Genomic DNA, 27137 nt, shown 5'->3' with positions numbered 1-27137 from the left:
GTGAGTGAAAAAAATTAGGCAAAACCCAGAATAGGCAAAATCTGTGTGTTTTTTTGTTTTTTGCATGAGGAGCAATGTCTGTCTTTGGCCATCAGGCGAAAACCAAATCTTATGCTGGGCCATGCCTGCCACTTTCCACAGGCTCTCCCTAGTGTCACTGCCGCTCAGGCACATTCCTCTATCTTTACTGCCAAGGCCACCCACCCACTACACCTCCCCTACAACATTTTTCCTACGGGTATGTCAGTCCCAAGGAAGCAGGCACACCTCACACAGGCTCCCCCCTGGCTTCTGCCCCAGCTACAATTGACCACCATCAAGGATCTCACTGTTAGAAGCTGGAAAATGTAATTATCTTAGCGTAATTACCATTAAGGTAATTACATTGCCTGGTCCCTGCAGTTAGACCAGCTGTGGAGAAAAATTAAAAGTGGAGTTGGAGCAGGGAGGGAGCCTTTGTGCCTGCTGGGCACTGGACCATGCATGCAGGTCCCAATGTGAGAAATGCCATCTTCACATTCAGTTCTGAGTTACCACGGGGAGAAATGAGAAGTGTATGACTTTTACGGCCATTTTGCTGTCTTTTGCTTTTCTTTCAGCCTTGGGAGGGAAATTCGAAACTTGGGAAAATGGCAAATTTACACCAAGATTCAAATTTGCTTTATCATGGACTGAAACGAACCGCCCTCCCTTACACCTCTCACTACAAACACCTGCCCGTTATGTAGAAGTCAGATTGAGGGCAAACTGCATTTTCGGCTCTTTTTGGCCCCTTTGTAGCGGTCTCCAGGCTAGTGGTCGAAGATAGTATTTAGGAGTTATGGAATTAGCAAACACATGAATACTTTAATTGTATAATCCACCAAATATTTTGCTAATGTTGAAAGTGTCTATGCATCTGAGGATGACATGGAAGCGTCTTTCTCACAGAATGATTATCCGCTCTACGGTAGGAACCACATTTGTGGGGAAAACTCTGGCAGAGTCCACCATGCCCATGTCGGAGGTGACATTTCTTTCACTATGTGAGGACATTGTAACCGCCTAAATAGGGGAGCGGGGAAACTGGAGGACCGGGTGGGAATCGGACCTTTTTTCTTGCAGTATTCCCATTGTTGCCCATCTATAAATCACACCATCCTTTTGAAGCTGGAAAATGAAATTAAAGCTCCTTTATGAAATGTGTAAAGTGTTGACCGCTTAGAAATGAGGGATAACCAAGGGAATAGTAATTATGGGTCCAGTTTCACTGGTAATGTCTAATTTTCAAATAGTTTTTCACACAGAGGTTTCCGCTGCTTTAAGCAGCCCAAACCGCTGTCTGAAAACAAACATATCTTTGGAAACTCCGCAGATCTCTTCATTCTGATGCTGCGCCGGTTACAACAGGGTATTGAGGGTCATTCGTTGTAAGGGCCTTACGGTTTCATTTAAAACATTTACATAAGTGCTTTAAGATAATAAATAGAAAATTATTTTAGCAGTATGATTAGTCCTGTCTAACAGCGACTTATACCCATTTTCTTTTTGCATGCATTCATGTGTGTATTTTTTTTGTTTGGTTTAGGAATATTGTTGAGTTTATAAATATGTTTTCTGTCCATTTATTTCTGATAAATTATTATTTCACCCAATTTTAGTGACAGACACAATTCACCACACTTGGAAGAAAAAAGTTCCCATGGATGGGGCTTAGATAAATGTAGCAAGTGCATTCTTGCATGCTTGCAAAGTCACTATTAACTGAAAGTTTCAACTTTGTGGCATTGCCTGTCCCACTCATCTGATCCCCTGGGAAAACACTTTCACAATTCCAGCTGCATTATTATTGTTAATGTACTCATGCTCTGCATACACACAGACTAGACATGCAAATAAATTGTGACTTGGTCCCTTATGCATGTAGGAAATCCGACATGTGTGTTATATCCTGTATGAAATAGCTTTGGTTTCTAGTCAAGATCACATTGGAGGGTCCATTTAATTGAATTTACAACCTCACCTGAGTGACATCCAGGATGATATTGTCAGCAGGAAGGCCAAGAAATAAAATAAGGTCAGATACACATATTAACATTATATAGAGTATATATTGTTAATTTAGATTTACTTATAATGACTTAGCATTAAAAGAATTATGAAAAATACCTTTAACCCAAAATGATGAAATTGTAAAACAGAGGAGGCTCTGCCTACAATGCAATCCATACCCATCGTGTTAGTAGGATAGATTTAGATTCAAGCGGTCAAACCCTCATCTAGACACTGGAACAAGTTAACACATCATCTGTCGTTACATTCAGGTTCTCATTGTGCAGTGTTTCCTCTTTTCTGAAACGAATTATGCTCATTTTTTGCTGTTTTGCTATAAATCATATGCAAACATTGATATAAAATATAACATATACGCTTTTTAATTAGGGCCTTCAATTTTCATAACTTCCCCCGCTTGGTGAGATAATAGATTACTAACTAGCTCGCTGATTCAGGCATTAGATCCCTCCTTTTAAGTAAGCACAACTAACTAACAGCAGTCTAGATACATAACTTTGATTTCAAATTTTTTTTAGTTACTATTATAGCGTTGACCAACCTCCAGGCGCAGAGGAGTGCTTGTCTCACCACGTGCAGGTTAGAGCTCTGCATTGTGTTTGAGCAAGACAGAGACCATTTGCACTTCAGCTCATACCGTGAAGATTGCCTCTGTATACAATACATTTGTGCCTATGTACAGCTCGAAGGCAGAGAGGAGATGCATAATCTACCCACCCTCAAATCTGGGCGTAATCCCTTTATGAGGGGGAACTCTTTCAACTCAATCTATACAAATCACAGCTGCACAAAAACAGGGCCACACCTAGTATGAAAAGGTCCACATCACCAACTCTGACTGGGGTTGACGGAAGTGGTGTTAACTGTAGCAAAATCTCTAAATAAATACCATACATGCTGTGTTTCAGTCCACAGTTGATATAGCCTTATAGGCTTCTGCCGAGGACTATACCAGTTGTTAAAGGCCATGAGCCCGAGTTATAGGCCCGAGCCGCAGGCAGGCATCCAGGCCACACACTGATCCTTCCGGGTCTGCACTGCCTGGCAACAATGGGCATGCAACCCCTTTGAACTCCTCATCTGCCACACTCCCCTGATGACCGCACAGATATCTCACTACACTTCATCCACCAACCTCTAGGCACCAGCAAAGCATTCGTAGATGATATATCAGCTCTCATCTATACTTCTTCACGCTGCCCCACAGGTGCAATGAGTGAAGGCACTGGAAATATGTGTGAATACCCACAGAGATGCAGAGATGCGACCTTGATAGCATGCATCACATTTGCAGTGGCTACTGTCATGACACTGCAAAGGGGCACCGTTTTTTCTGCCCCTAGCTTACATTTACAAATCTGTAAAATCTGCAGATTTATGGCACGCATAACCTTTACAAGGAAAATCTTCAGATTCTTATTTTGTGAGTCAGGATGTGTCATTGTCGAGTGGAGATGCTGCTTTTTGCACAAATATGTTTGATGTACCTGTTTGAAAACTTTTGTAAATGACCCCGAAAGCTATCTGTGGCCACCTCACTTGATAACATTAATGTTTTCTCTTCCACTAACGTTTTTGTTCACTGGTCAATCTTCAGCCAGAGCACTTCATAAGATTAAAAATAACTTGAAACTGATTCATACTGATAATTTACGACTGAGACAGCAGTTGTTAGTAACTTATGTAGTGTTCGAATTTAGGGGATGCTAGCTAGATTCTGGTTCCAGCAGCTATTTTCTGTCAGAACTGAGATCCCACTATATCTCTCGGGATAGGACCCTTTGCTGTGTGCTGATTCTGGGACCCATTCTGGCTGTTTATGCGCTTTCAAATTGATACACCTGCGAAGCTGAAGCCTGCAGGGAAGAACAACCAAGCGATACCAAAGGGGATGATGGACGGAGCGTTTGAGCAAATCAAGCACTCACCCTCAGTCAACTGATCTGGATTTAATCCATCATTATTCTTTAGCTCACTTCACCACCCCTGTTCAGACATGGCCATATGCAAATCAGTCTGTCCCTGTCCCTCATGGGAACAGTCCAGCCCGAACTGCCAAGCCATGTCTTCCCTGGACCGGAAACAGGCATCCTGGGACCGGTTTCGGGTTCATAACCCTCATCAGCCAGGCTAGCTTGAATCCAGTGGCAAAGTGAGCAAGGGACCCACGTCTGGGCATACCCTGCCAACTTAAGCTGAACAAAGCGATACCAAAGGGGAAGTACAACCAAGCAGTAAATGGCCTATGGTGTGGTCCATCACTAATTCCTTTTGTCCTGCTTGAATGTCCAATTGAGAGCAATTGGAGGTCAAGTAGAGCTAAGCGGCTGGAACCTTGCCTATCAATACAACAGCATCACTGGTACCCAAGAGCATCACGTCAACACGTTTCCAAGAGATAAAGTGGGATTTAAAAGTGTGTCCGAAGCCATTTGTATAGCTAAGGATATATGCTCTTAAGGAATTCCTGGAACGTATCCGTGTGTTCTTACACTAACAATCAATAAACAGTCCTTCCTATAGCACAAAATTCAAAGTGAATGTTTTTGACACTTAGTGAGAAATATATAGATGTAACACATTACATGTATTTCTCTGCAACAGGCGCATCAACCCTCTGAACTATTTAAGGATTCTTACGTATAACTATAGATTATGCACAGATCTCTTCAGCATGCGAATTAAAAACCTGAATTATCTTTCCAGTATTGGAATCTGCAACACAGATCTCTGCTGCGGTTTCATTACCCCCCTGAGCTATCTTATGATGCAGTATATTTGTTAGCCATGAAGAGTAGCTTTACTTTTTTAATATTGTCAATTTCTTTAGGGTTAGGGTTTGTAAAATAATAATCCATAGAATGACTGTCGTAAAAATGCTTCTCAGGATTCCACCCCTTGTGACGCCTCACCCATTCTTTCAGTTCATTCAAAGCCCCAATTTGTCAATTTGCTGAGTATTTTTACCATTTCCATCACTGGTATAGTGGTCAAGGGACCAGGTGGCATCATGGTCTTGCGCACGAGCGTGAAGATGCAGAAAGGACCAACAAATGTTTCTGCATGAAAATCTACGGCATGCATTGAAAGTGTTCCCCTTGTACTCTGTGAGTCAACATAAGTGCTGTAGACGGTACACCACAGTTCCTGATTACCTAATAGGCAAAGTAGGTACCGGCCTATGGGCCCCACTCCTTTTACGGGCCCCATGACAACGGATCAAATTCATATTGATTTGATCTTGAAAGAAAATTACAATCAAGCTTTCTTAAATATTGTTTCCAAAAGATAGAAAAAAATGAATCAACTCAAAGAAACGGAGACAATACATTAAAAAGCTCTAATACTGTATTAATGTACTGTACCCATTAACAACTTTAAGTACATAAACCAGACATCAGATTAATGTAACAGTTGGTCTCTTAAAAGCTCATCTTCTGGCAGCTGTCAGTTTGTAAAAACATCCGGTGCATTGGGTATTAGGAGATAATTTGTAAGGGGGGGCGAAATTTTGACTGCCTAGGGGCCACCACAGGGTTTAAGCTGGCATTGATACAAAATCAGCATGGAAAGGCAGTGTTCAGCTCAATGTGTCAAGCTGTGCGGTCTACAGTGCATGCACTAAATTGCAGTTAGTGAGTGTGTGTGTGTGCTACCATTCTCCTTCAGTGCACACCTGTGCACAAGATCATGACGCAGCCTTTCTTACAGCTAAAAGCATTTGACTCAGACTTTGCATTTGTAAATTAGTATTTGACTGGAAAAGCACCCCTGCGTTTATCAAGGCTGCTTCTACTTGGGACAAAGCTTCCACTTTGACATTTATCAGATCTATGCCTCTGGTGGAGATATACGGAAATGGGACCAGTTTGTCTGCTGATTAATAAGTTAGGACCTAATGCACATTTTTGTATGAGTCTAAGTTCACTGTAAGTGTACAACAATTAACAGAATCAAATGGGATTTTCTCACACTCATTCTGTGATGGTATTTCCATGTGAGCAAATTTGTTGCTATGGGTAAGTTTGTTGGTGCTCTGACGTGGGTGCAGCTGCAAAAGTTGATGAACGTAAACAAATATATATTTTTGTAGGTATTTAAAAGTTACTGTCATTGACGAACAAGAGCACTCCATAGATTCTTAGAAAATTCGTAAATAGTTCTAAATTAACCCAAGCTAAGCAAAAGGCCGGTGGGAGTAAGTTCCAAAGATTTTTAAATAAAACGTTTTTTGAACTGGGTCATTACTTACGACCTTACAGTATCCCCTTCTTTACGAGGAGGGCCTAACCTATGAAAGGGGTTCCAGTTCTTTTGAGGAGTTCCCATACTTTTACTTCGGCCATAATGACATCATTTTAAAGTACTTTTGCACAGAGTATCAGTAACTCTAGTTTCAGTGGTCTGCGGCATTAGAACCACTTCACAGTAAAACAGCAGCTTGGGCTACTGCAAACAAATAGTTGAACACAACACCCCCTGTCTGCTTTCATTCCCCCTTCCTTTGCCAGTAGTCGAACTCCCAGCCGTCATTTGTTGCATCTGTTGACCATTTTGTGGTTTATGCAAAATGGTTTGGCAGTCCCAGGGGACTGATGTCCAAATTACAGAAGCCACTTTCACAATTGGTCTTAATTGGCACCCCAGCTGGCAGCCTGGTGTAGAGCTACAAAGACGTGAATGCGCGGTGAAAGGGGGTCGACCCTCGTAGCCCGGGGGCGTCCCTGACGTGGGCACGTTGGAAAGGTTCTGTGGGAAAGAGTCCCCTGCGGAGGCCAGAGCGTCGCCTGCTCTGTATTCACGCGCCACTGCTGTCAATCTACCTGCACCTTTCACGCGCACTCAGAGAGGTCCAGCACATTTTACGCTCAAGTGCGTCAGCGGGAACAAGGTGTCAATTAAAAAGATAAAAGGAAGGAGAGCTTGGCCTTTACAGCTATTGGACCTGTAATAAAAAGTACATTACATATGTTTAAACATGTATGAACTGGGCCAGCCACAACATAAAACCCTCAAAAATAGTTGAGAACGCTTGAATGTGTTTTACTTCAACGGCTCGTTTTTCCATTAATGACGATGCTTCGACGTGCCTTTCTGTCACAATAACACCGCAGAGTCTCTAATCTGCCAAAAGAAAGTGAGCTGAGGGTGAGGGGAGTTTGTGTGTGTGTCGGGGGAGGGGGGGGGGGGGGGGGCATTGCTTTACCTTCTGGATCTCACTCCAGTCTTTTATGAAAGCTAATTTACATTCATGCTCCTGATGGATTAAAATGTGCAAGACGTTTTTTAATCACGCTTCCACTTTAAATGGATAAAAAATCCAGAGGGGCAGATTTACAAGCCCCTTGCGCCACTTTTGCGACTCTTTTAACATGGGAAAAGTGACGCAAAAGTGGCGCAAGGGGCTTGTAAATCAGCCCCAAAGTATTTTTTTAGGTTTTCAAAACGCGAATGTATCGCAAAATGATGGGGACCCTTGCAGAATGTGATAAGGGCCCCCCAAGTCTCCAATATCGCACAAATATTCATATGCTTTTGGCTGAAGTTTGGCCCCATGAAGAGATGGGGCACCCTGAACGACTGGGGACGCCCTTGTACCGCAGGGGTTTGTTAGGCCCCTGTGTGATACTTTTGATACCAAGTGGCGCTGTATCTTTAGGGCGGACAAAGTGCCAAAGAAAAACAAATTTTTAATCTGCACAGTTTAATAAGCACTGTAAGCACCCATTTACAGTCCAGTGAAAGCATCTTGCAGTGACATCACAAATTACACATATATTTTCTCTGTAGTTTGGAAACTACATCTAAACGGAGTTGCTGTGTTCAATGCTCCTCTCCGACACATATTATTTCTACGCCTCAAGGCTAAAAGAGTAAGGGACCAATTCACAAAAGCATTTAGGAGTATGGCTAATAATACTATATGAGTACAGTTTTACGTACTCTTACATGCTTCTGTAAATTGGCCCTAAGCTACCAACTCCCATCTTAGTAAACTTAGAGACAGAGGACAGTACTTTCTATTTGAACAAAATGTTCATTCCTTGATATTCCCATTTTCTATGTTCTGGTGCTAATTCACAAAGGCATGTGCGAGTACGTAAAATAATATTACAGGAACACTCATGTACTCCACAATGCCTTTGCGAATAGGCCCCATGAAGTGCTGTTGGGTCTCTCATATTTCCTGCACAGGTGCGTTTCAGCTTTATGTTGGCTTAAGCTCACAGTAGCTGTTGCCGTTTCACTAAGGGCCTTATTATGAGTTGGGTGGTGCGGGACCGCCCGCTCCCGCACTGCAAAACCAATGTTTGAACCACCCGCCGGATTAGGCGTCACGATTAGGTTTGTTACGATGGCTCTGTAGGCTGAGCCAAGGACACCTTTTCCCCCCTTGACTCTCAGGGCCGCAAGAGCAAACAAGCAAAGGCCTCTCCAGAAGGTACAGGAGCTCACACTAAGCAATTGCTGTATCTACACAATGTATTGTCCAACCCAGTGTTTGCCTTTTAAATAAAATTACTTTAATCTTACAAGTTCAAGAAGACTTTATTTCGGATTAAATCCATAAAAGTACATAAAATCAATATAAAACATTTGGCAACAATAGATAAAATCTTTAAAAATAAAGCATCCACACAGCTAATACATACTGATTACATACATAAATCAGATTGACATTTTTAAATATTTTTTCCGTTTATGCCAAAAAGCCCCCAAGAAATTTGCCACTGCAAACACAATGTGTGCGGCCATTTCGCTCTTGAGAATTCTAAAGGCTTCATAACACCTTATGAAGCCCAGGTTCCTACAAATAGGAATGATCCACTTTCTGCGGGACTCAGTATAGCCCGGACAAAAAAATATAAAATGCAGCTCAGTTTCCTCGCTTACGCTGCATGCCGGGCAAATACTGGATGTCGACAGGGACCAGGAGCTAGTGAAAGCACGAATTGGCAAAGACCCGTGCCTCCATTGCAAGTAAAGCTTCCTGATAATTACAGGGTAAACATTATCCAAGGCCAATTCGAAGGTGTATGTACTCTTCATAAGGAGGAATTGATTTGTTAGGGACCCTAGGGATTTGGAGGGTCGAAGTAAAGGAGCCTTAGAATCATGATACACCTTGATTAGGGCCTTTTTAGAAAGCTTGGAACAAGCATTACCAGGATCGTTCCATAGTGCATCTAGTCCTAGGCTCATCAAACTATTCCTTATGAATTTAAGCCAAGGAATATTTCCCGAGTTTGGTGTCACGATTAGGTTTGTTACGATGGCTCTGTAGGCTGAGCCAAGGACACCTTTTCCCCCCTTGACTCTCAGGGCCGCAAGAGCAAACAAGCAAAGGCCTCTCCAGAAGGTACAGGAGCTCACACTAAGCAATTGCTGTATCTACACAATGTATTGTCCAACCCAGTGTTTGCCTTTTAAATAAAATTACTTTAATCTTACAGTGTTACTACACAGTGCAATCAGAGCAATGAAACATAGGGTTAAAATCCTGCACATGATCTTGAGACGCTACACCCTTCAGTGCCCTAGACACAGCAGTAGCTAGACACAACTGTAGTTCTGTCAACCCCCACCCCTCCCCCCCCAAGGTGCGTATGTGCCCAGTAGTTAAGTTCTCTTTGTATTCCGTGAGATACTTGTAAAGAAAGTCATAGTTTTTACAGAAGGCTTCACCCTTCTAGTCAGTCTCTCCTTTGTATATAGTTCTCAAACCCAGCAGTAGCCTGCAGTCTGGGAGGCTGTAGAATGGAGGCATGCAGTGGTTTGCTCTTGCAGATTCTCCTCCTGCAGGGCCTTACACACACCTTCCCTCTCTCAGCACACGGTAGGCCTCTAGGCTTTAGGTAGACCCTAAGCTCCTCCGGCAGAAGATGCAGGCTTTAGGTGATGTCCCCTCACCTCTGGGAAACCCGGCTGTGATGCAGAAAGCTGCCCTGGTCACACAATAGTCCTTTGAGTACTCTCCGGATCCCACTCTTGTACACATTTTACAGATGTGATGTAGATCGTCTGTCTAATGTTTCAGAACTGGTTTGGCTTGTTTGTCTTCTAAATGTCTTTTTCTGGATGCTCGTCAGACACAGCCTTTGTGAATGGTGGTGGCTCTGACTGGAAACATCCTTTACTACGCAGCCAGAACTACGCACTACCATTACAACGCGTCAGTACAACGAACGTGTTGTTACCACGCGTTCCATTGCTACACGTTCCATTACCACACAAGTTGTTACAACGACTTGCATTAGGGAAACACCTTCCATACTGCTGCACAGACTGGAGTTGGAATAGTAATATATACTATTCCAAAGTCCAGTACTTCCCTAATACAAGTCGCTGTAACGACTTGCGTGGTAATGGAACGCGTGGTAACAACATGTTCGTTGTGTTGCCCACGTTGTAATGGCATGCGTTGTGAAAGCATGCATGATTGTGTCATACATCCGGCTCTGATCGCAGGTAGGAATGATACTGGCTTCAGTTCAAGCAAGAGTACTCAAAAGACGAGCACCATGAAATGTGAGTTCTCTGCACGTGGCTGGTCTCAGCCTTCCTGATACAACTATCGGGGGCAGACAAACGGACAGACCTGGCATAGCACTTCCTCATCATCTGCAGTAGAAACTGCAGTCACCCTCTCCACTTCTACCATCTATAGCATCTTCCAAATGGAAGTGTTCAAGAAGAACTAATCAACAGCCGTTGCCAAACAGGTCTTTGTTGAACTTCTAATGGGAGCACTGTTTCCATCCTCCTGCTTTCATGCTCGTTGGTCACCCTATCTCTGACGGAAACATTACTTTCTGTGTCATTAGTGTACAAGATAGAGAACCTATTGCTTTGTGTTATTGATGTCAGAAATGAATCATAAAAATTGAAGAGAGAAGGGCTGAGAGAGGATGTTTGAGGAACAGCACATACGATTTTTTCTGAATTCTGAATGACACTGAGGGTGAGAAACAGTTCGAGATCTGTCATAGAGAGAAAGGCGGAAAGCTGTTTGAGGGTGTAACCCCTAAAGCCTACAGAGAAAAGTCGAGAGTAAGATGCTATGAGCCACTGGGTCAAAAGCTACACTTGTATCCAATAGAAGGAAATCAGCTCACCCCACCCTTGATGTCATCAACAATATGGAGTAAAGCAACTTCCATGCCATGAGGTGGGCCGAAGCCAGCTTGATTAGGTGCTTGCAGAGAGTATGTTTCAGCAAATTCTGATCTTCATGGATAAAGAGAGAAAAGAAATTGTCTTGCAGTTCCTGGGAACAGACGGGTCTGCAGATGTTTTTTGATCAGAGAAACAAGCACAGTTTTCCAAGTCGGGGACACTCTGCCTTCTAGAATGGAAAGACTGAAGAGAGAGGTAAGCACGGGGTGATGATCAAGCTGACTTTTTAAATCGTAAACACTGGGCAAGGGTCAAGCATAGATCCTGACTTAAGGGAATTGAGTCTTTTCTAAATAGAGGATAGCAAAGGGAGAGAAACAGGACTGTGAGTTCAAAGTTGTGGGAAAAGAAAAGGAAAGGAGATCAAAAGGGTAAATCTTCAAGAATTTCTCATAAAAATTTGGATAAGTTATCACAAAGGGCTAGAGAGGAGTATAGTAGGAACTTAGAGTGCAGCAGGGTCATTAAGTACCAGATATACTAAGCATTTTAATGATTCCTAACACTTCGATTCAGTGTTTGTAAGCATTAAAAGGCTTTTTTGACTGCCTAAGACCATTTTAGGAGTTGACAAGCTTTTATCTGCTCCTAAAATGGCTTTGCAAATGGAGACCAGTTTTCAGTTTGGAAGGTATCCCTTCCAAATTCCGAATCAGTATGTGATATGTTAGACTTGGCATCTTTTGGCGTGTTTCCCTCGGGTTTTTTGCTTTCTGCCCTCCCGGTTTTGACTCTGTTTTTGCTGGTGTAACGTTTCTGCGCACTTTTCGCACTGCTGATCAGTGGTAAAGTGCTGGTACTCCGGTGGTAAATTGTGTTATGATTGGATGTTTGACTTACTTGTCAGTTCCCAGTAAAGGGCACTGCGGGTGCCGGGGCTTGTGAGTCAACCACTACTCGCGGGCCTGCAGCACGGATTGTGCCACCCATGTACGTAGCACAAAAAAGGTATATGTGAATGAAGTTTGGTATGCCTGAACTCAGCGTCTAAAGATGCAGCCTTTAGCGAGGGGGCCCTTTTCATTCTGAGTTCCTAAAGGCCACTTTTAGAAAGTGGGTATTATTTTGCTCGGTCTTGCCGTGTGCCTCCCCTGGAATGTGGGTTGCCTGTCTGGGTTTTGGACGACAGATGGCTAGGAAGCAGGGTGGCTCCCGATAGTCTAGGTAGGTCATGAAAGGGTTAAATAGACCTGGGTTGTGATGGGGGAAGAGGGAGGAGATTTCCTTGCACCTCAAAGGACCTGGTCTGCCTCTGACAAAGCCGTCTCCACCTCCTGCCAGGAAATCATGCCAGAGAAGGCCCAACTGGTTCTGGCCGGACACAGACACCCTCTGCCTGGAAGATCAAAGGATTTTTGTGTACAAATACTGTGGCCCAGACCCCTGAACTTTAGAACTCATCTGGATCAAGAAGACTGCCCAGAGGAAGAGCCGGAGAAGCTGCTAAAAAGAACAACTGCTTTGCTGCGTGCTTTGCTGGGCTGACCTGCAGTGGCTGCTTCTGTCTTGGGCAGTGAAAGGCCTGGACTGGACTGTCTGCAACCAAATTTGTGAGACTCTCCAAGGGCTTGAGGTAGAGCTTGCCCCCTGTTCACAAAGTCTGAGGAACAGCAAAGACTTCAGGTTCTTCGACCCGCAGCACTGGGGACTGTGTGTTTTGTGCTGCAACCCGAAGAACACCACTCTACGACGTCTACAATGACCCTGCCGACACTGTGTCCTGAAGGCACCGCTGCACCGCAACCTTGGTCTCAAAGACGACGCCTGCTGACGCCATCACCGAGCCGCTGCTTGCACCGCGACCTGTGGTAACCGCACTCCGCACCGCCTTGCTTCATGCTGAAGCTTTGGCACCGCAGAGGGCACCGTCGCAAGGCCGCACCGCGACCCTGGTCTCACCGACGACACCTGCTGATGCCATCATCGAGCCACTGCTCGCACCGTGACCTGTGGGCCTCGCACTCTGCACCGCCTTGCTACACAACGACGCCGTGGCCTTCCTGGCGCCGCCCCTTCCCGCCGAAATCGACGCCACTGCTTGCACCGTGGTTCGGGGGCACCTCTCGTAAGTTACACGATGCACCGCCCTCCTCCCACACCGCAGCCTTGGCCCACCGACACTGGTGTCATCGACTCCAGGTCGTCCACCAACGACAGCGCTTCAGCAACGACAACGCCGCTGCTTGCACCGTGACCTGCTAGCACCTTGACGAGCACCGCTTCCATCTTGCACCGTGAGCCTGGTCTCACCGACGACGCCATCTGACACCGCCACCGAGCCGCTGCTCGCACCACGACCTGGGGGCACCGCACCACTGCACTTCGCACCGCAGCACCCGACGCCTGTTGGCGCCAGCGCTCCTGATCCCATCACAACGGAGCTTGACCTGCAACGCGAGTAACTTCAAGGGCCCCATCGCCCTACATCTCTGAAAGGTACTGTTCGCGGGTCTTCTCCGACACCGTAGCTGGCTGCCGACCCTGCGGTCAGCCAGAACTGTTTTTGGATTTGTGTGTTCACGACGCCGTGGTAGCCCAGACGGAACTAGCCACACAAGGAACTCTTTTTAATCAACCTATTTTTGAAGTGGGAACTTTTAAGTATAGTATTGTGGATTTTTACCGTTTTTGGTCTTGTGTTAATTATATAAAAATATTGGATATTTTTCTAAACTGGTGTGGTGTCCTTTTGTAGTGCGTACACTGTATTACTGTTGGTTACGTGCAAATGCTTTACACACTGCCTCTAAGATAAGCCTGGTTGCTCGTGCCAAGCTACCAAAGGGGTGAGCGGGGGTTATTTTAGACGTGTAACTCCCTTATCCTGACTTTTTGCCTGGCTTTGGCCTGCGCCCTAGCCTACAAAAAATCCCATTTCTAACATAATGGATCTATATTTTGCGATCGTAATCTGTTTGCAAAATTCCCACTTTGGGATGGTAATGTATTTGAAAACGTTCTCTTGATGTGTCTTACAAAAATGTGGTTAATAGTAGGCAAAGGTTCAAGGGACCCCTGCAGATTCTTAAGCAAACTTGTGAAAAATAAAACTTTTTAAAAATGTATTCCTGGTTCTTTCAAAGAAAACTGGCTATATTTAAAAATAAAGTTTTCTTTATTAGGAGGCAATTGTGTTTTGCAGCACTGCTATAGGAGGCTTTCCACAAGAATTCAGCTTTCTTACATTTAGGGACTGATTAAGAGTACGGCGGTCCTGAGACTGCCTTCCCCACAGTGAAAGTCTGACCACCACCTCCTCGGTGGTCCAACCCCCTGATGACGACCATGGAGGTTGGACTGCAACTAGAACGCTGCCACTGCCAGGTTCCCGGATCCTGCAGTGGTGGTGGCTGGGAAAGAGGCGAGGAATGGAGGCGGTGCCGATGCCAGCACCGCTGTGCTAATCCCGACCTGCATTTCCGCCAACGTTTTCATGGCAGGGACCCCGCCATGAAAAGGTCGGCAGAAAGGCAAGGAAGGGGCCCCAAAAAGGGCCCCCGGGCGTTTTAGCCCATTGGGCATTGTGGCTGGGGGCGCATTTTGTGCCTCCCTATACCTACACTGTTGTGTACGCAAAGCATGCCATGCATGACATGGTGCATGGCAACAGTGTGCACACAACAGTGTAGGCCCTGCAGTGTGGCAGCATTGCCTTCAGGTTCTCTCTGTGACCCGAAGCATGTTACCACTGCTAGAACGCCACCGGCACACCAGCAGTAAGCTTGAAATGCGGCAGTCGGGATGCCGCTGGCTTGGCAGCGTTCTCCCAAATGCCGATGCTGCGACCTGGCTGTCCGACCACAAGGTCATTATACGCTCCTTAGGCTTAGCCACTAACTGGTCCGATTTAAACTAGGGTGCCGATTCTTGATGTGGACATGACTGATCTTTTTTGTAGAATCTAAACAGGTGATCGCTGTGGACTTCCAAGAACTTTTAGTTTTGAGAGTGCCTGTTCAGAGCCACAAAATGAAATTGAGTATGGCTAATTTCCTAATTTTTAATCACTGTTATGAAGAAACGAGCCTTCTGCAAGCAATAAGTAGCATTCTGAGCCACAGTCTTATTTTTCCTTATTTTGAATTAGGGGTGTCCAGCATAAATCTAGGAGAACCTGAACAATGCTAGTGTTTCAGGGTAACTCACTGAATAAGGTCCATTTACTCCCAGAGTATGTTAATTTATTTTTTGTGAGTATCCTAAATACATAGGGCCTAATTCACAAAGGGCCCGTGCACTCGTGGCGGGAGCCCCGCTGTCATGGAGGAGTCTACGCACTCTGGGCGGAATCTCTGCAAGAAGAGTTCTTATTGCGGAGAGACTCCCCCGCGACTGAGGGGCCTCCGCCACGAGTGTGGAGAGACCTCCCCCGTGACTGCAGGGCCTCCGTCACGGGTGCAGAGAGACTCCCCCGCGACTGCGGGGCCTCCGCCACAAGCACGGAGACCCTTTGTGAATCAGACCCATCGCATGGATCCTGCCCTGCAGTGTTTACTTAGGACTCCTGTTTTGAATAATCAGCAGATGGAAGGGCAGGAGGAGTTAGGAAATGTGCGGGCAGTGGAGGGGCAGGCTGTTAACACAGGGATCAGGCCGAGCCTCAGCACCAATCATGATGGAGCCTTCTTACCCAGTGCACACATTGTTCAAGTTATGAAGCTTGGGTTTTTTAATCATTTTCATTGTTTTATAGCATGCAGAACATCAGAAGAAGATGAATGCTGATTCCAGGCCCGCGTCTACTGAATGATTGAATTATAATGAAAAATGCCTCAACTGGTAGCTTTGAACATGAAATGATATTTAATACAATTCCCCTCTCACTTTTAATGCTCAGTCTGGCAGGCTGTTCATTTTGTGCAAATGTTGGGCAGTGTGCCTCGATTAGGGTGCAATTTCCTGTAACTTTATACCGTAATGTTAGTTTTTCAGATCTAATAAGAAATATTTGTCGAAGCAGAGCCCCATCTGATATATTTCACAAGCACCTCTGGAAAAAAAGGGGCAGTTTACTCAGTGGGTGGAAAATGTATGTTTTTGTGACTAAATTCAATTATTTCAAAAATGAAGATTTTTTGGGAAGGAAATTCTTGTACTTCCCTCAGTCTGATACAACAGTTTCTCAGAGATACTGTATGTAGAAATTAATGATCAGGTTAACTTTAGAGCGTGTTCCCTCTTACTTTTCTTACATAGTGCCTTCTGGGGTGGGATTCCATAGATTGCTCTGGTGAAGGACAATGCTTCAGTATGTACTGTAAAATAAAACACAAACATCCAGCATAGCGCACAGAAGTCTAATCTGCGTTTAATTAAAAAATTGCCAGAAAGTATTTAAATAAGCAAGGCAATAGCCTTTTAATGGACCAGCACTCGATCAGTTTGCAGCACTTAATGCTAAAATTGATACATTCTGGTGCAACCTTTATCCACTTTTTCTCACTGCAACTGAACAGCAGTCAGAACATGAAAGCTAGAGATAGGCTGTAGTGAGGAGGTGCCAGGCTATTCTCTCGGGAAGAAGGTGAGAAGACCAAGAAGACCTTGTCAGAAAAGACACACACATCTCCAGCAAGAGCTGACTCTACAGCTTTCTAAAACCCCCTCTTCCCAGCTCCAGAGCGAGGTTACACTTCACTAGGATCCTGCAGCAGAAGTCTGCTGTGTAAAACACCCTATTACACGATGGAGACTCATTTAAAATGTGCTTGGGTGTGTAATAATACTAAAGCTTTAGTGGTCATCCAACAAGTACAACAATGAAAGTGAAACTTATTAATAAAATGGCACATATGGGCATTTGCATTTTCATGTACCATGAATACACTAATGCAGGTTAATTCCCTTTTCCAGTACTTCACTAAGGCAGGATAACTAGGTGAATCCAAAATGCTAGAAAATGACCCAAATATGGGCTTTTTAAGGGGAAGGGAGTTCTCAAGTTTATTTGCTTAGAACGTTGAGGGCTTGATTCACAAAGGGAAACTTACACTTTTGTGGAAATTTACAATTTTTTGCTATTCACCAAGGGATTTACGAGTAGTATCTTTGAGTGTGGTGACTCCGCACATAAAAAGATAGAACAGTCCTATCTTTTTATGTGGGGAGACCCAGCACTTGGAAAGATACTACTCGTAAATCCCTTTGTGAATAGCAAACAATCGTAAACTAACACAAAGGTGTACATTTGACTTTGTGACTCCGGCCCTGAATAGCATTGCACTATTCCAGTCCTTGGAGTGACAAAAATGTTGCCCTGTGTTGGAAATTGTTCACGTTCGTATCAACCAACCGGTGCAAAAGCAACATTTGCATCAATCGTTGGCACACATGATACTATTAAGTGGGCGCTGTTACATTGCCCTACACCAGTGCTGTCTTTCATACCTGCCTCCTGAAGGGGTAGATATTAGCCAGCAATTCGAATCTGCCCCAATCTCTACCCCATTTGAATTAGCACATGAAGTCCCTGTTCATCTCCCATCTGAATTAGAAGTGCCCCCTTTTTCTGAAGTCAGCACCATGGCCATTATGCCTGGCTGATGCATCAATAAAGCCCTGTGTCCCTGCTTAGCATCTCTATAGTCCTTTCCTTCCTCCTAAAAAGCGGCGCTCTGTATCTTTGGTTTGCAATTAGTTTTACTAATTAGCATGCCGGCAGCAACTGGTGGCTTTCCAATAACGATATGCACTATTGTGTTACATAACCAATATAAAAAGCATTCAAATGTGTTGATTTCAATCAAGTTTTTGCTGTAGAAAATAAAGTTATTATATATTTTTTGATATACTGAATTAAACCTCTACTAGCTATAACTTTATATCTTTCATATAAATGTGTTTTATTATTATAAAACTTGTTTGCTTTAACCAAACAAAGCAATTTTGTAATACCTCTACCGGCTGGAAGAACTGAAATGTATGAAACACACTAAGGCCTGATTACGGGTTTGGTGGTACCACCCTGCCGCCGCTCCCCCAAACCCGTGTGCCCACTGCCTGCCATATTATGACTTTTTAAGTCACTGGCGGGCAGTTCTTTGGCGTTACCACGGCAGTGCCTATGAAATAGGCACCACAATGGGAACGTCAGAGACAGTACCTGCACTGCATGGACTGGTGTAGTACATGCCATGCAGGTACTGGGGTGCACGCACACTGGGTGGCACAACATGTGCCCCCTGCATGCACCCCATGACCCAGAGGCATCAGGGGGCCCTGTAGGGGCCCTTTTGTTTCCTCTCTGCCACGGTTTTCATGGAGGAGGAACTAACATGAAAACCGTGACGGAGAGAAAACGCGTAATATGCTTTGCGGGACTGCATGTTGCTGCCTCAAGACCACCGTGCCACCGCCAGGGATCCCTGGCGGTGGCAGCGTTGCAATGGCGGGCCGACCGCCCTACTTGTAATAGGCCAGTTGGAGGACTGCCACTGCCGCACCCCCGCGAGTCTGGTGGTCCGTGGACCACCAGACTCATAATCAAGCCCATAATGTAATTAACATGAGTAGGGTTAAAGTTTCCAGCTACCTGTATTGCATTATAGTTGAATGTATGTAGCACTTCCTACCCTGACGAGGCGCTACAGCAGATGAGTTGGTGGGGAGCACATTGCACCCTGGGTAATAGCTTGGGTGGAAGAGTGTTGAAATGCAATGCGGATTAATTGGGAAGCGTATTGGTGCCAGGCATGTATAACCAGCGTGGTGCTCTTAACTTGTTCTAGGCCGCTGCACCTAGGCATGGGAGGAGGAGATAACGAGGGATAAAAAACATGCATTTTATATGAATGTATGGTTGATTCTGCATGATTAAGTGGGTCTCTATAGATCTAGTCATAAGCGAAAGAAAGACAGTCCACAATGTATCCTACAAGCAGACAGCCATAGCAGAGCAATAGTTTGCAACTTTTCTATGTCTCGCCCCTGATGTAAAAATGTCATTGTGCCCTTATGTTCTGTTATCCCTTTTGAAAATGCAAACAAATGCACAATTGCCAACGTGGTGTCAACAGTCTGATGTCCCCAAAAATGTAACGTGATCCTTTATCAGAAATGGGGCGGAGGCAATGCAGTAAGGACTTTGATCCTGAAGAAAGCAAGAGACCTCTTTCAGGGCTTGGGAAATGGCTGAAACATGTTGACTTAGGAAAATGAGGGAGTCATTTCAACCCTGTGATTGTATTTTTCACCTTACTTTGAGGAGACTAGAATAAAGTGTGATTGTCTTTCATAAGGTAGTCATAAACAGATATAGTGGTACTTAAACTTTTCATACCTTGGGAGATGCAAGGATAGAATCTGAGCGGATGGTCAGACATCAGACAAAATCTGGTCTGAAACGAAATATTCAGCAAAGTCAGCCATAAGAGCTTCTTACCTTCGCGGAGCACGTCCGGCCTAACACCACACGGAGAAGAGCAGCTCGATGATAAGGGATACCCACCGGCCTCTGAAAAAAAGACTTTAGCCCTGACTATTACTAGGACTGTATGCTAATATTGCCAGTAAACAACAATCTGCTGCAAATTAGGGCCCTAGCTTGGTTTATTTGCCTGGCATATTTTCATGTCTTTATATATTAGTAGGGTGGTTGTCTGGCAGCCCCCTCACTTCTCTTCCATTCATTAGATGAGAAACATGCAGCCAACCCTATTAGATTATGAGAGGCATAGACACCATAGAAACAGGCACACAGGGTCTTTGAAATCCCCCTGGAGCAAGAGGACAGCGACAGGAGGCTTGCTCTTTATAAGGCCACCTGTGGTAGATGATCTCAAGTCTACCCAGGAACGTCTAGGGGTAACCCCCGGGCAGGGTCAGGAGGGGCACTGCCATAATGCATGCTGTTTAGTGTTTATTCATGAATGGTAGTGAAGCGGCACACAGATGTGCACTTAGCTACAGGCAGTACCAGTGAACTTCGATTGGGTCACCCCTGGAACTAGATTAGAGCGGGTCATGGGCACGCCGTTGTTGCAGGATGTGAGAATAAATAACCGATAGGGGGGACATGAGTGGCCCGTAGTCTGTCCTACATGCAGGCAGCCGCTGAAAGAAGTTAAAGAGTCAATCAGGATGGGATCTAAGCAGCAGATACACACAGAGAGGTGCATGTATAGTGGGTACTCTTTCGCATGTGCCCAGAACTGCTAGAGGATTCTCAAGATATGCGCAGGAGGGCTATCCAAAGTAAGTAGAAAGATAGAGGGTTAGGGTAATAAGAGGTGGGGCAGGTAGCATTAGTTGGAGGAAGGGTAGAGTATGAAGGGAATAGGGGTTCTCTCCTTTTAATTGGGTGTGTAATGGTTGGTGGAGGAGTAGAATAGGAGACTACGGTAAGGGTATGTACCCGGAATGAGGCATGGGAACGACAAGAGAAAGTGGGGTACAGAAAATAGAATGGTTGTTATAAAAATGAGGAATACAAATTTGGATTAGATTTGGGTAAAGGGAGAGTGTAGTGACTCGGGGTTAGGGAATGGAGGGGTGTTTATATGTGGGTTGTGGGGTGTGGAGTTGAAAGATGTGGTTGTAATGGATGTAAGAATGCTGGGCCTGTGTGGGAAGGAAAAGTGGATGACAGCTGGCTTGGAGAGGGGGTAGGACTGGTAAGAGTAATATAGAGGCAATGGGGTTAGGAATTGGATTGGAGCTTTAAACAGGGTACTTAACAGGAAACCATGAAAGGGCTTGAAGAAAGGTGGGCGGGGAAAGGAAACTCATTAGCATAACATTGGGAGGGTGTTAAGGGTGGAGGAGGAAGATTTTGAGATGGAGAAAAATGCATGATCAGTGATGAAAGAAGCACAATGAGAGATATTAAGATGTAGAAAATGGAGGGCTGTAAGTTAAGGATGAGAGTGGAGTAAAGAGGTTGGGAAAGGAGAGGTAGGATGGATGTAAGTGAGGTTACGGGGTAGCGGTAGGTTACCTGTGGGGTTAGGTAGAAGTGAGGAGTGTGAAACTAAGTTTTGGATACGTGAAGGATGTTTAGAAGGAATAAAGTTGGGATGGAAGGATGGGTTACCGAGAGGTGGAGCAGACTTAAGAAAGGGGGAGGGAAGGTGCTGGGGTTGGGGTGGAGATAGGGAGATGGGAAAAAGTTTAAGAAAAGGTAGGATTTAGATTGAGATTGAGATACTACTTGAGATTGGTAGGGAGTTAGGGGTGGAGGAGAGTGATGTGGGGAAGGGGGAAAGCTTTGAGATGAAGGAACATGGGAAGAAAGCACAGTAGGACGGGGTATGTTAGAGGAGAAGGTGCCAACATGCGGGCACCTAGGGATTGGAGCGTTATCCTGGCATGCGACATCCGTGGCTTACCAGATGCTTACTGTCTCATGTTTTTGTGGTCCAACTCCTCTGAGTGCTGTGCGTTTATGTGCAGTTGTTAATGCTAGGGAACAAGGAAAGCATATTTTCCAGAGGAGTTATTTCTGGTTCAGTCACAGCAGGAGCCGGTATTACCTTTTGGGGTCTGTTTGGTGCATCTATGGGTAGATATGCCACAACCTCAGAAGAATGAGAGGCAAATATTATTTCACAAACTAATTTCTACCTATTCTATGTATTCCCTGAAACAACTGCACATTACCTTTTACTGACAAAATTTCTTTATTAAAGTTGTATTATTAAATTCAACAGGATTTAATTTTTAGAGAAATAGGCAACCTGCAAGCATCAAAGGACAAGAATGTTGCATCTGTAAACAGTTATGATCACTACATGAGATACATACGTTGGAAGAGATCTCTAAGGTTCAAAGTAAAGGGAATAGTTTGGCACATTTTTTTAGGTAGATCATCTCTAATTTTCTTTAGGTATTGGCTTTTTATAGAGATTTGTATGTTTTGAAATCATTTTAGGAGACATTGTTTAAAATTTGTGTCGCTGAATATGTTAAGTTGAATATTAAGGCAGAACGGACTAACCAAAATTAATCAATGCGATATATGGATGAAATCATATGTCCTTAGTATGTGGCCTACTGTGCGTTAGGTGTAGTGATGAATTGAATAAACAACAAATAATCAATTTATTTAAAAAGTATGTGTTTTGCTTTTATACAACATATATGTCTCATAAATTGCAGTCTTCTAAGAAGAGTAAAATTTTCCAAAGTCTGAAGAGTTATTTTGTAGAAAACGTGGAGTCAGCAATAAATGAATAATCGTGGCGTGGGGGCTGTGCATCACTACCCCGAGTGGCTGTCACTGCTTAGAGTTTCTGTGCTGCATTTCTCAGAGTCCTGTTTGGTTGGGTGTGGGATGGGATGTGTTACTCGCTCTCCAGCTCCTTCCATACTCGATGCTTCCACATTGATGCGATACCTTTACCGAACAGACCAGATCAGGCTGCTGAATTTCTTGCAGAAACTCAAGGGTCATCTTGACTCCATCTGAGATGTTTCCACCTTTGTCTGGATGCTTCTGTGCGCCAATCACAACACTAAACTATTAAATCTTCTTGTCTTAGTGATAGCTTTATCATATACTTTTGTTCTGTACTTATGCTGTTTCTTGATAAATGTGGCTCCATGAAACCTTTGTGCGCCTTCTTAAGAGTCAGTAGAAGGCATGTCTGCTGGCGTGTGCCCACTCCAAGTTCATTCAGATAACATAAATGAACATTGTCTTTAACCGCACATTAATACTTGTTTTTCACATTTTGAAATGGAGGCTGCTGTTGTTTCCTGTTACCAATGCCCTACGCAAGCATTCATCCTTGGCATGGTTGCTTCATTCTCCTGTTCTGTTGATCTCAGCCACTAAGAGCGGATGGCTGTATTACAAGTGCATTGTAGATTATAGCACTTGTTATATAGCAGATTCACTGTTTTTTGACGGACTGTCCGATTCGTCAAACTCCAAACAAGGCCCTAGCTTTTTTTTTTTTTGATGCACAGGGTCAAGACGGATTTGCATATTGCCATGTCTAAACTGGGGTGGTGTAGTGGGCAAAAGAACGATGGATTTAACCCAGATCTCTTGACTGGGGGAGAATGTATGCATTGTCAGCATTCCGTCCATCATTTGTTTGTTGTATAGCTTTTTAAGGAGCAAAAAGAGCTGAGGCCCATTTTTTATATTTCACATTTTAATGAAATTGTAACCACAGCAGTCTCAAATCTTCTTCTAAATTACAAGAATTGTACAGACAACCATTCAACCACATCCCACACACACAAAAATAAAAGTGTAAAGCAGTTTACCTTGAAAGTGTGGAACATGGTTTCTTGTGCTGACAGAACTTATACAAAAAGGTAACCAAAAGCCATTAAATGTACTACTCCGCGTCTGTGCCACTTTTCAGGCGCACATGGGAAGGAACTGGATTAGTCTTGATGAAAGGGTCTGATTTCTGTGACCCTCTCATATCCAGTTAATTTTTAAGTGATAGTTTTAGTGTGGCAGAGGGCACCATGGGGAAGCCGCACACCAATATAGACCTATTCATTTCTGCCTGTCCAGATCTGCACACCCTACATCTGCAATTATAAAGTTTGCAGGAGTAACTAATTCTCGGTAGTGGTTTTGGCATTTAGAGTTTTTTTTTGTGCTGCACATATGTGTGCTGTTGAAGCCTTTTTGAATTTGTAGGAACTAGGCATGGGCTAATTGTATGCATATTTTGTTGGCTGCCATGTGGAGAAGTGATGGTGGCCTGCTGGTGACATAAGAGTTCTGTTGTTGAAGCAAAAAAAATACTCTAGTGGAGTATAATTCATGAGGGGTCAATCTTAATATTTTCTTTGGAAAAATAATTCAGATTCACCCTAGCTAATGAAGATATTTCTCTATCGCCACTCTGCTGTATGTGTAGCATGTTTCTATGTTTCCAGAATGATGCTAATATTTTATCTTTTTACTTCTTTTTTCAGCAAGTGCATCGCTCCTTCAGGAAGCCCACCAGACAGAGCAAGTGGCACACGTACACATCAAGGAAATGCAGCACCATGCCTTCGGCCAACCTTCTTCCGCACAGCTACAGAACTGCGCCAGACAGAGCCAAGCTGCATCGGAACAGGGGTGCCAGCCAGTATTTTGGCACATCCCATCAAGACTTGATTGACAGCGACTCTGGAGATTTCACCCGAAGGTCCAGCAATGCTTCCATTGGGTCGTGGTCGTTCCAGAGAAGCAAGTCTCTGTTCTGTTTGCCAACGATGAGCACTTTTCCCTCCTGTGAATCATTTTCCCTTAGTGAACCATATCCATTATTCACCAGTGGAACACCAGGGCAAAAAGAGCGGGCGCCCTCATGGAGGTGCAGTCCCAGGCTCAGTGTCGATGACTTAGACGGGGCACAGGAGACCGACGTGGACACCGGGATGAAGCTGTCCTGCTCTGACTTGTCAATTGTCTCTGCTTATTCGACTCTCAATGGCTTCTGCAGTGATTTAGAAGCCTCTCTTCCCTCTGAAACTCAAAGCACTGGTAGTTCTAAGCGAGCCATCCGTGAGGGAATTCGATTACCGTCGAAGAACAACTCCCTCGAGCGATCCTGCGGATCAGTCCCTTCTCCGTCTGAATGGCCTCCCAGCTCTTTCAAGCCTCCCCCAGTATCCAGCTCTGCCTCTGGTTTGCCATTCAAGCTGTCCCCAAGAGCTACGACGTATAGTTCTCAGGGCGGAAGTCAGTCAACTGAGAGGACAAAGCCACTATCCCAATCCTTGTCTTCCCCGACCTGTGAAGAGGAGGAGTTCTACATTTGATCTCGCTCTTGTTATCACCGACTTTGTATACAAACCAGGGCACAGAATTAGTATTGAACATTATTTGCAAATATTGTTTTTAAGCTGTAAAAACCTTGGAATGCCCTTCAGTTGCCGAGCAAAATTAATTTCGGCAGCAAAACTGTCAAATGAACAGCTAAGTGTAAGGTCTTCCACCGCGGTGCATTTTGGGTAAGGTGATACCGCGGGAGCATGCGCCATCTTGCTGCGGCCTTTAACCGTTCATAAACTGAACCTGCCGGGCACTGTTGGTCATCGCAGCAAAAGTGTATGTTTACACATTGTACTAATAAATATTCCATAAAGGAGTTTTTTTCCGTCCTGTATGTCACATTCCTGCATGAGAGTAAATATTGAACTAAGGAAAAACACATCCGTCTTTTTCCTCTTTAATGTTATGTTATTTTGTTTTAACAAGAGAAAGAATTAACAAAATCAGTCTGGCCTCACTACACTAAAGCAAGATATAAACATTCAAATTCAGCCCTGCAAAGTGTTTCTTCTATGACTACTCACCGGTAAACCAGGCGCATAGTAGACCAAAACAGAGCTCACATGTCCAGCCCAACAGGCAGACTGCAAAGTCCAAAGATTTGGGAGAGCAGTAAAACAATTAAAGCAAAAGAACTGAAATAGCCAGCGAGGTGAAAATGCACAAATAGTGCTGCCATGGCCTGAGTTATTGATGGGAATGGCAGAGTTTTCTTAATCTTGCAAAATGGCGTAAGTGTGCAAATAAGAATGAGTTCTATTAATCTAAAATTGTCTTTTATATATTGTTTTGAAACAACATACCTAGGGGATCTGGCTCATTGCATCTATAGGTCCAATCACACAGATGTGCACTCATATGTGAAGTATTGGCTCAATCATCCACCTCACAGGCTCTCAAACAGATGTATTGCACGCTTCTGCCTTTACATTGTACTGCACACTTTACTTGAGATACCTGAAGTTTAACACTTTATGTTCACTGGTAAATATAGCACATTGAGGGGCATATTTACAAGCCCCTATCGCCACCACAACGACACTTTTCAGGACATTGTAGTGCCGATAGGGGCATCGCCTTGTATACAAGGCAGCGTTAAGCCACTTAACGTGGCTTAACTCTGCCTTGTAAATAAGGCCCCCTTTCACGCTATACGTGAAAGGGGTGGGTAATGGGTGTTGCGGTGGGTGTTCCACCGCAACACCCATTGATTTTGACGCTGCCCCCTATTTACAAGGGAGGCAAATATAGGGAAAACCTAGTCTTAACCTGGCGAAACGAGGAGAAATTTTTAATGCGTTGTGCAGCACACATAGAAACAGCAAAACGCCATTGATTGTTTATGTGCAGGAAGGTGTCCCTTCCTGCACATAAACAATCATTAAAATGAAATTATGTTTTGCAATTTCTGTGTGTGTTGCATTAAGCAGTACACATGTAAGTTACAAAATGCCATTTAAAGATTGTTTATGTGAAGGAAGGGAGACCTTCCTGCACATAAACAATCTTCCCCTCAAAGCAGACACCCTTGCACTATGGTGCAAGGGTGTCTGCATTGGCGCTAGGCTGCAAAATGTAGCACCAGCGCAGGGGGAAATGCAGGGCTGCACCACATTGTTGTAAATATGGTGCAGCCCTGCGTTGCAGAAGAGGCAGAGTGCAGCGTTAAGCCAGGAAGGCTAACGCAGCACTCCATCACTTCTTAGTAATTATGCCCTAAAGTTCCTTGTGTAGAGCAGAAAGAACCCGGGCAGACCTCTGGAGCCATCGTATGACACTTCTCAAGAGCATCTGCTGTATGTTTCTCTTTCGGGTCACTTCAGGTAAGTTCACCAGTTTCAGGACTAAATATTTCCGAATTGTCGCAGATGTACAAATGATTAACCACTAGCACCGCTTACAGGATTTTTAACTGAGGAATGTGGTAATGGGAGGGAGAAATCGTAGGCAGACATGGTGAAGGTGAAAACATGAGGGATAAACAAGGAAAGATCTGAGACATGGATAACGGGATTGCCTGTTGTCTCTTTGTACGTGCAATGGAATTACAGACCTTGATTTTCTTTTGGTGTTTAGTATTGCCTGGTAAGCCAACAGCCTATCCCACACTTTGCTGGAACTTGTGCTGCTTCCGTGGATTTTACGCCTGCAAATTGCTCCAACTAATTGTGTGTTTGGT

General features: G+C 44.3%; 1 protein-coding gene across 3 annotated transcripts in view; it reads left to right on the top strand.

Moving 5' to 3' along the window:
- Positions 1–25274, top strand: part of FAM124A (family with sequence similarity 124 member A) — a 325693-nt gene extending 300419 nt beyond the window's left edge. For all 3 annotated transcript variants that reach the window (XM_085621800.1, XM_085621799.1, XM_085621798.1), the window contains exon 4: positions 24112–25274. In XM_085621800.1, coding sequence (XP_085477926.1) covers positions 24112–24945 — 834 coding nt within the window. In that variant the 3' untranslated portion in view covers positions 24946–25274. The remainder of the gene's footprint in view (positions 1–24111) is intronic.
- Positions 25275–27137: the final 1863 nt, after the last annotated feature.

The sequence above is a fragment of the Triturus cristatus genome, chromosome 8 (assembly GCF_964204655.1).
Source record: "Triturus cristatus chromosome 8, aTriCri1.1, whole genome shotgun sequence".
NCBI classification, from domain to species: Eukaryota; Metazoa; Chordata; class Amphibia; order Caudata; family Salamandridae; genus Triturus; species Triturus cristatus.
Note: the sequence above shows the minus strand (reverse complement) of the source record. Positions and strands in the feature narration are given on the sequence as shown.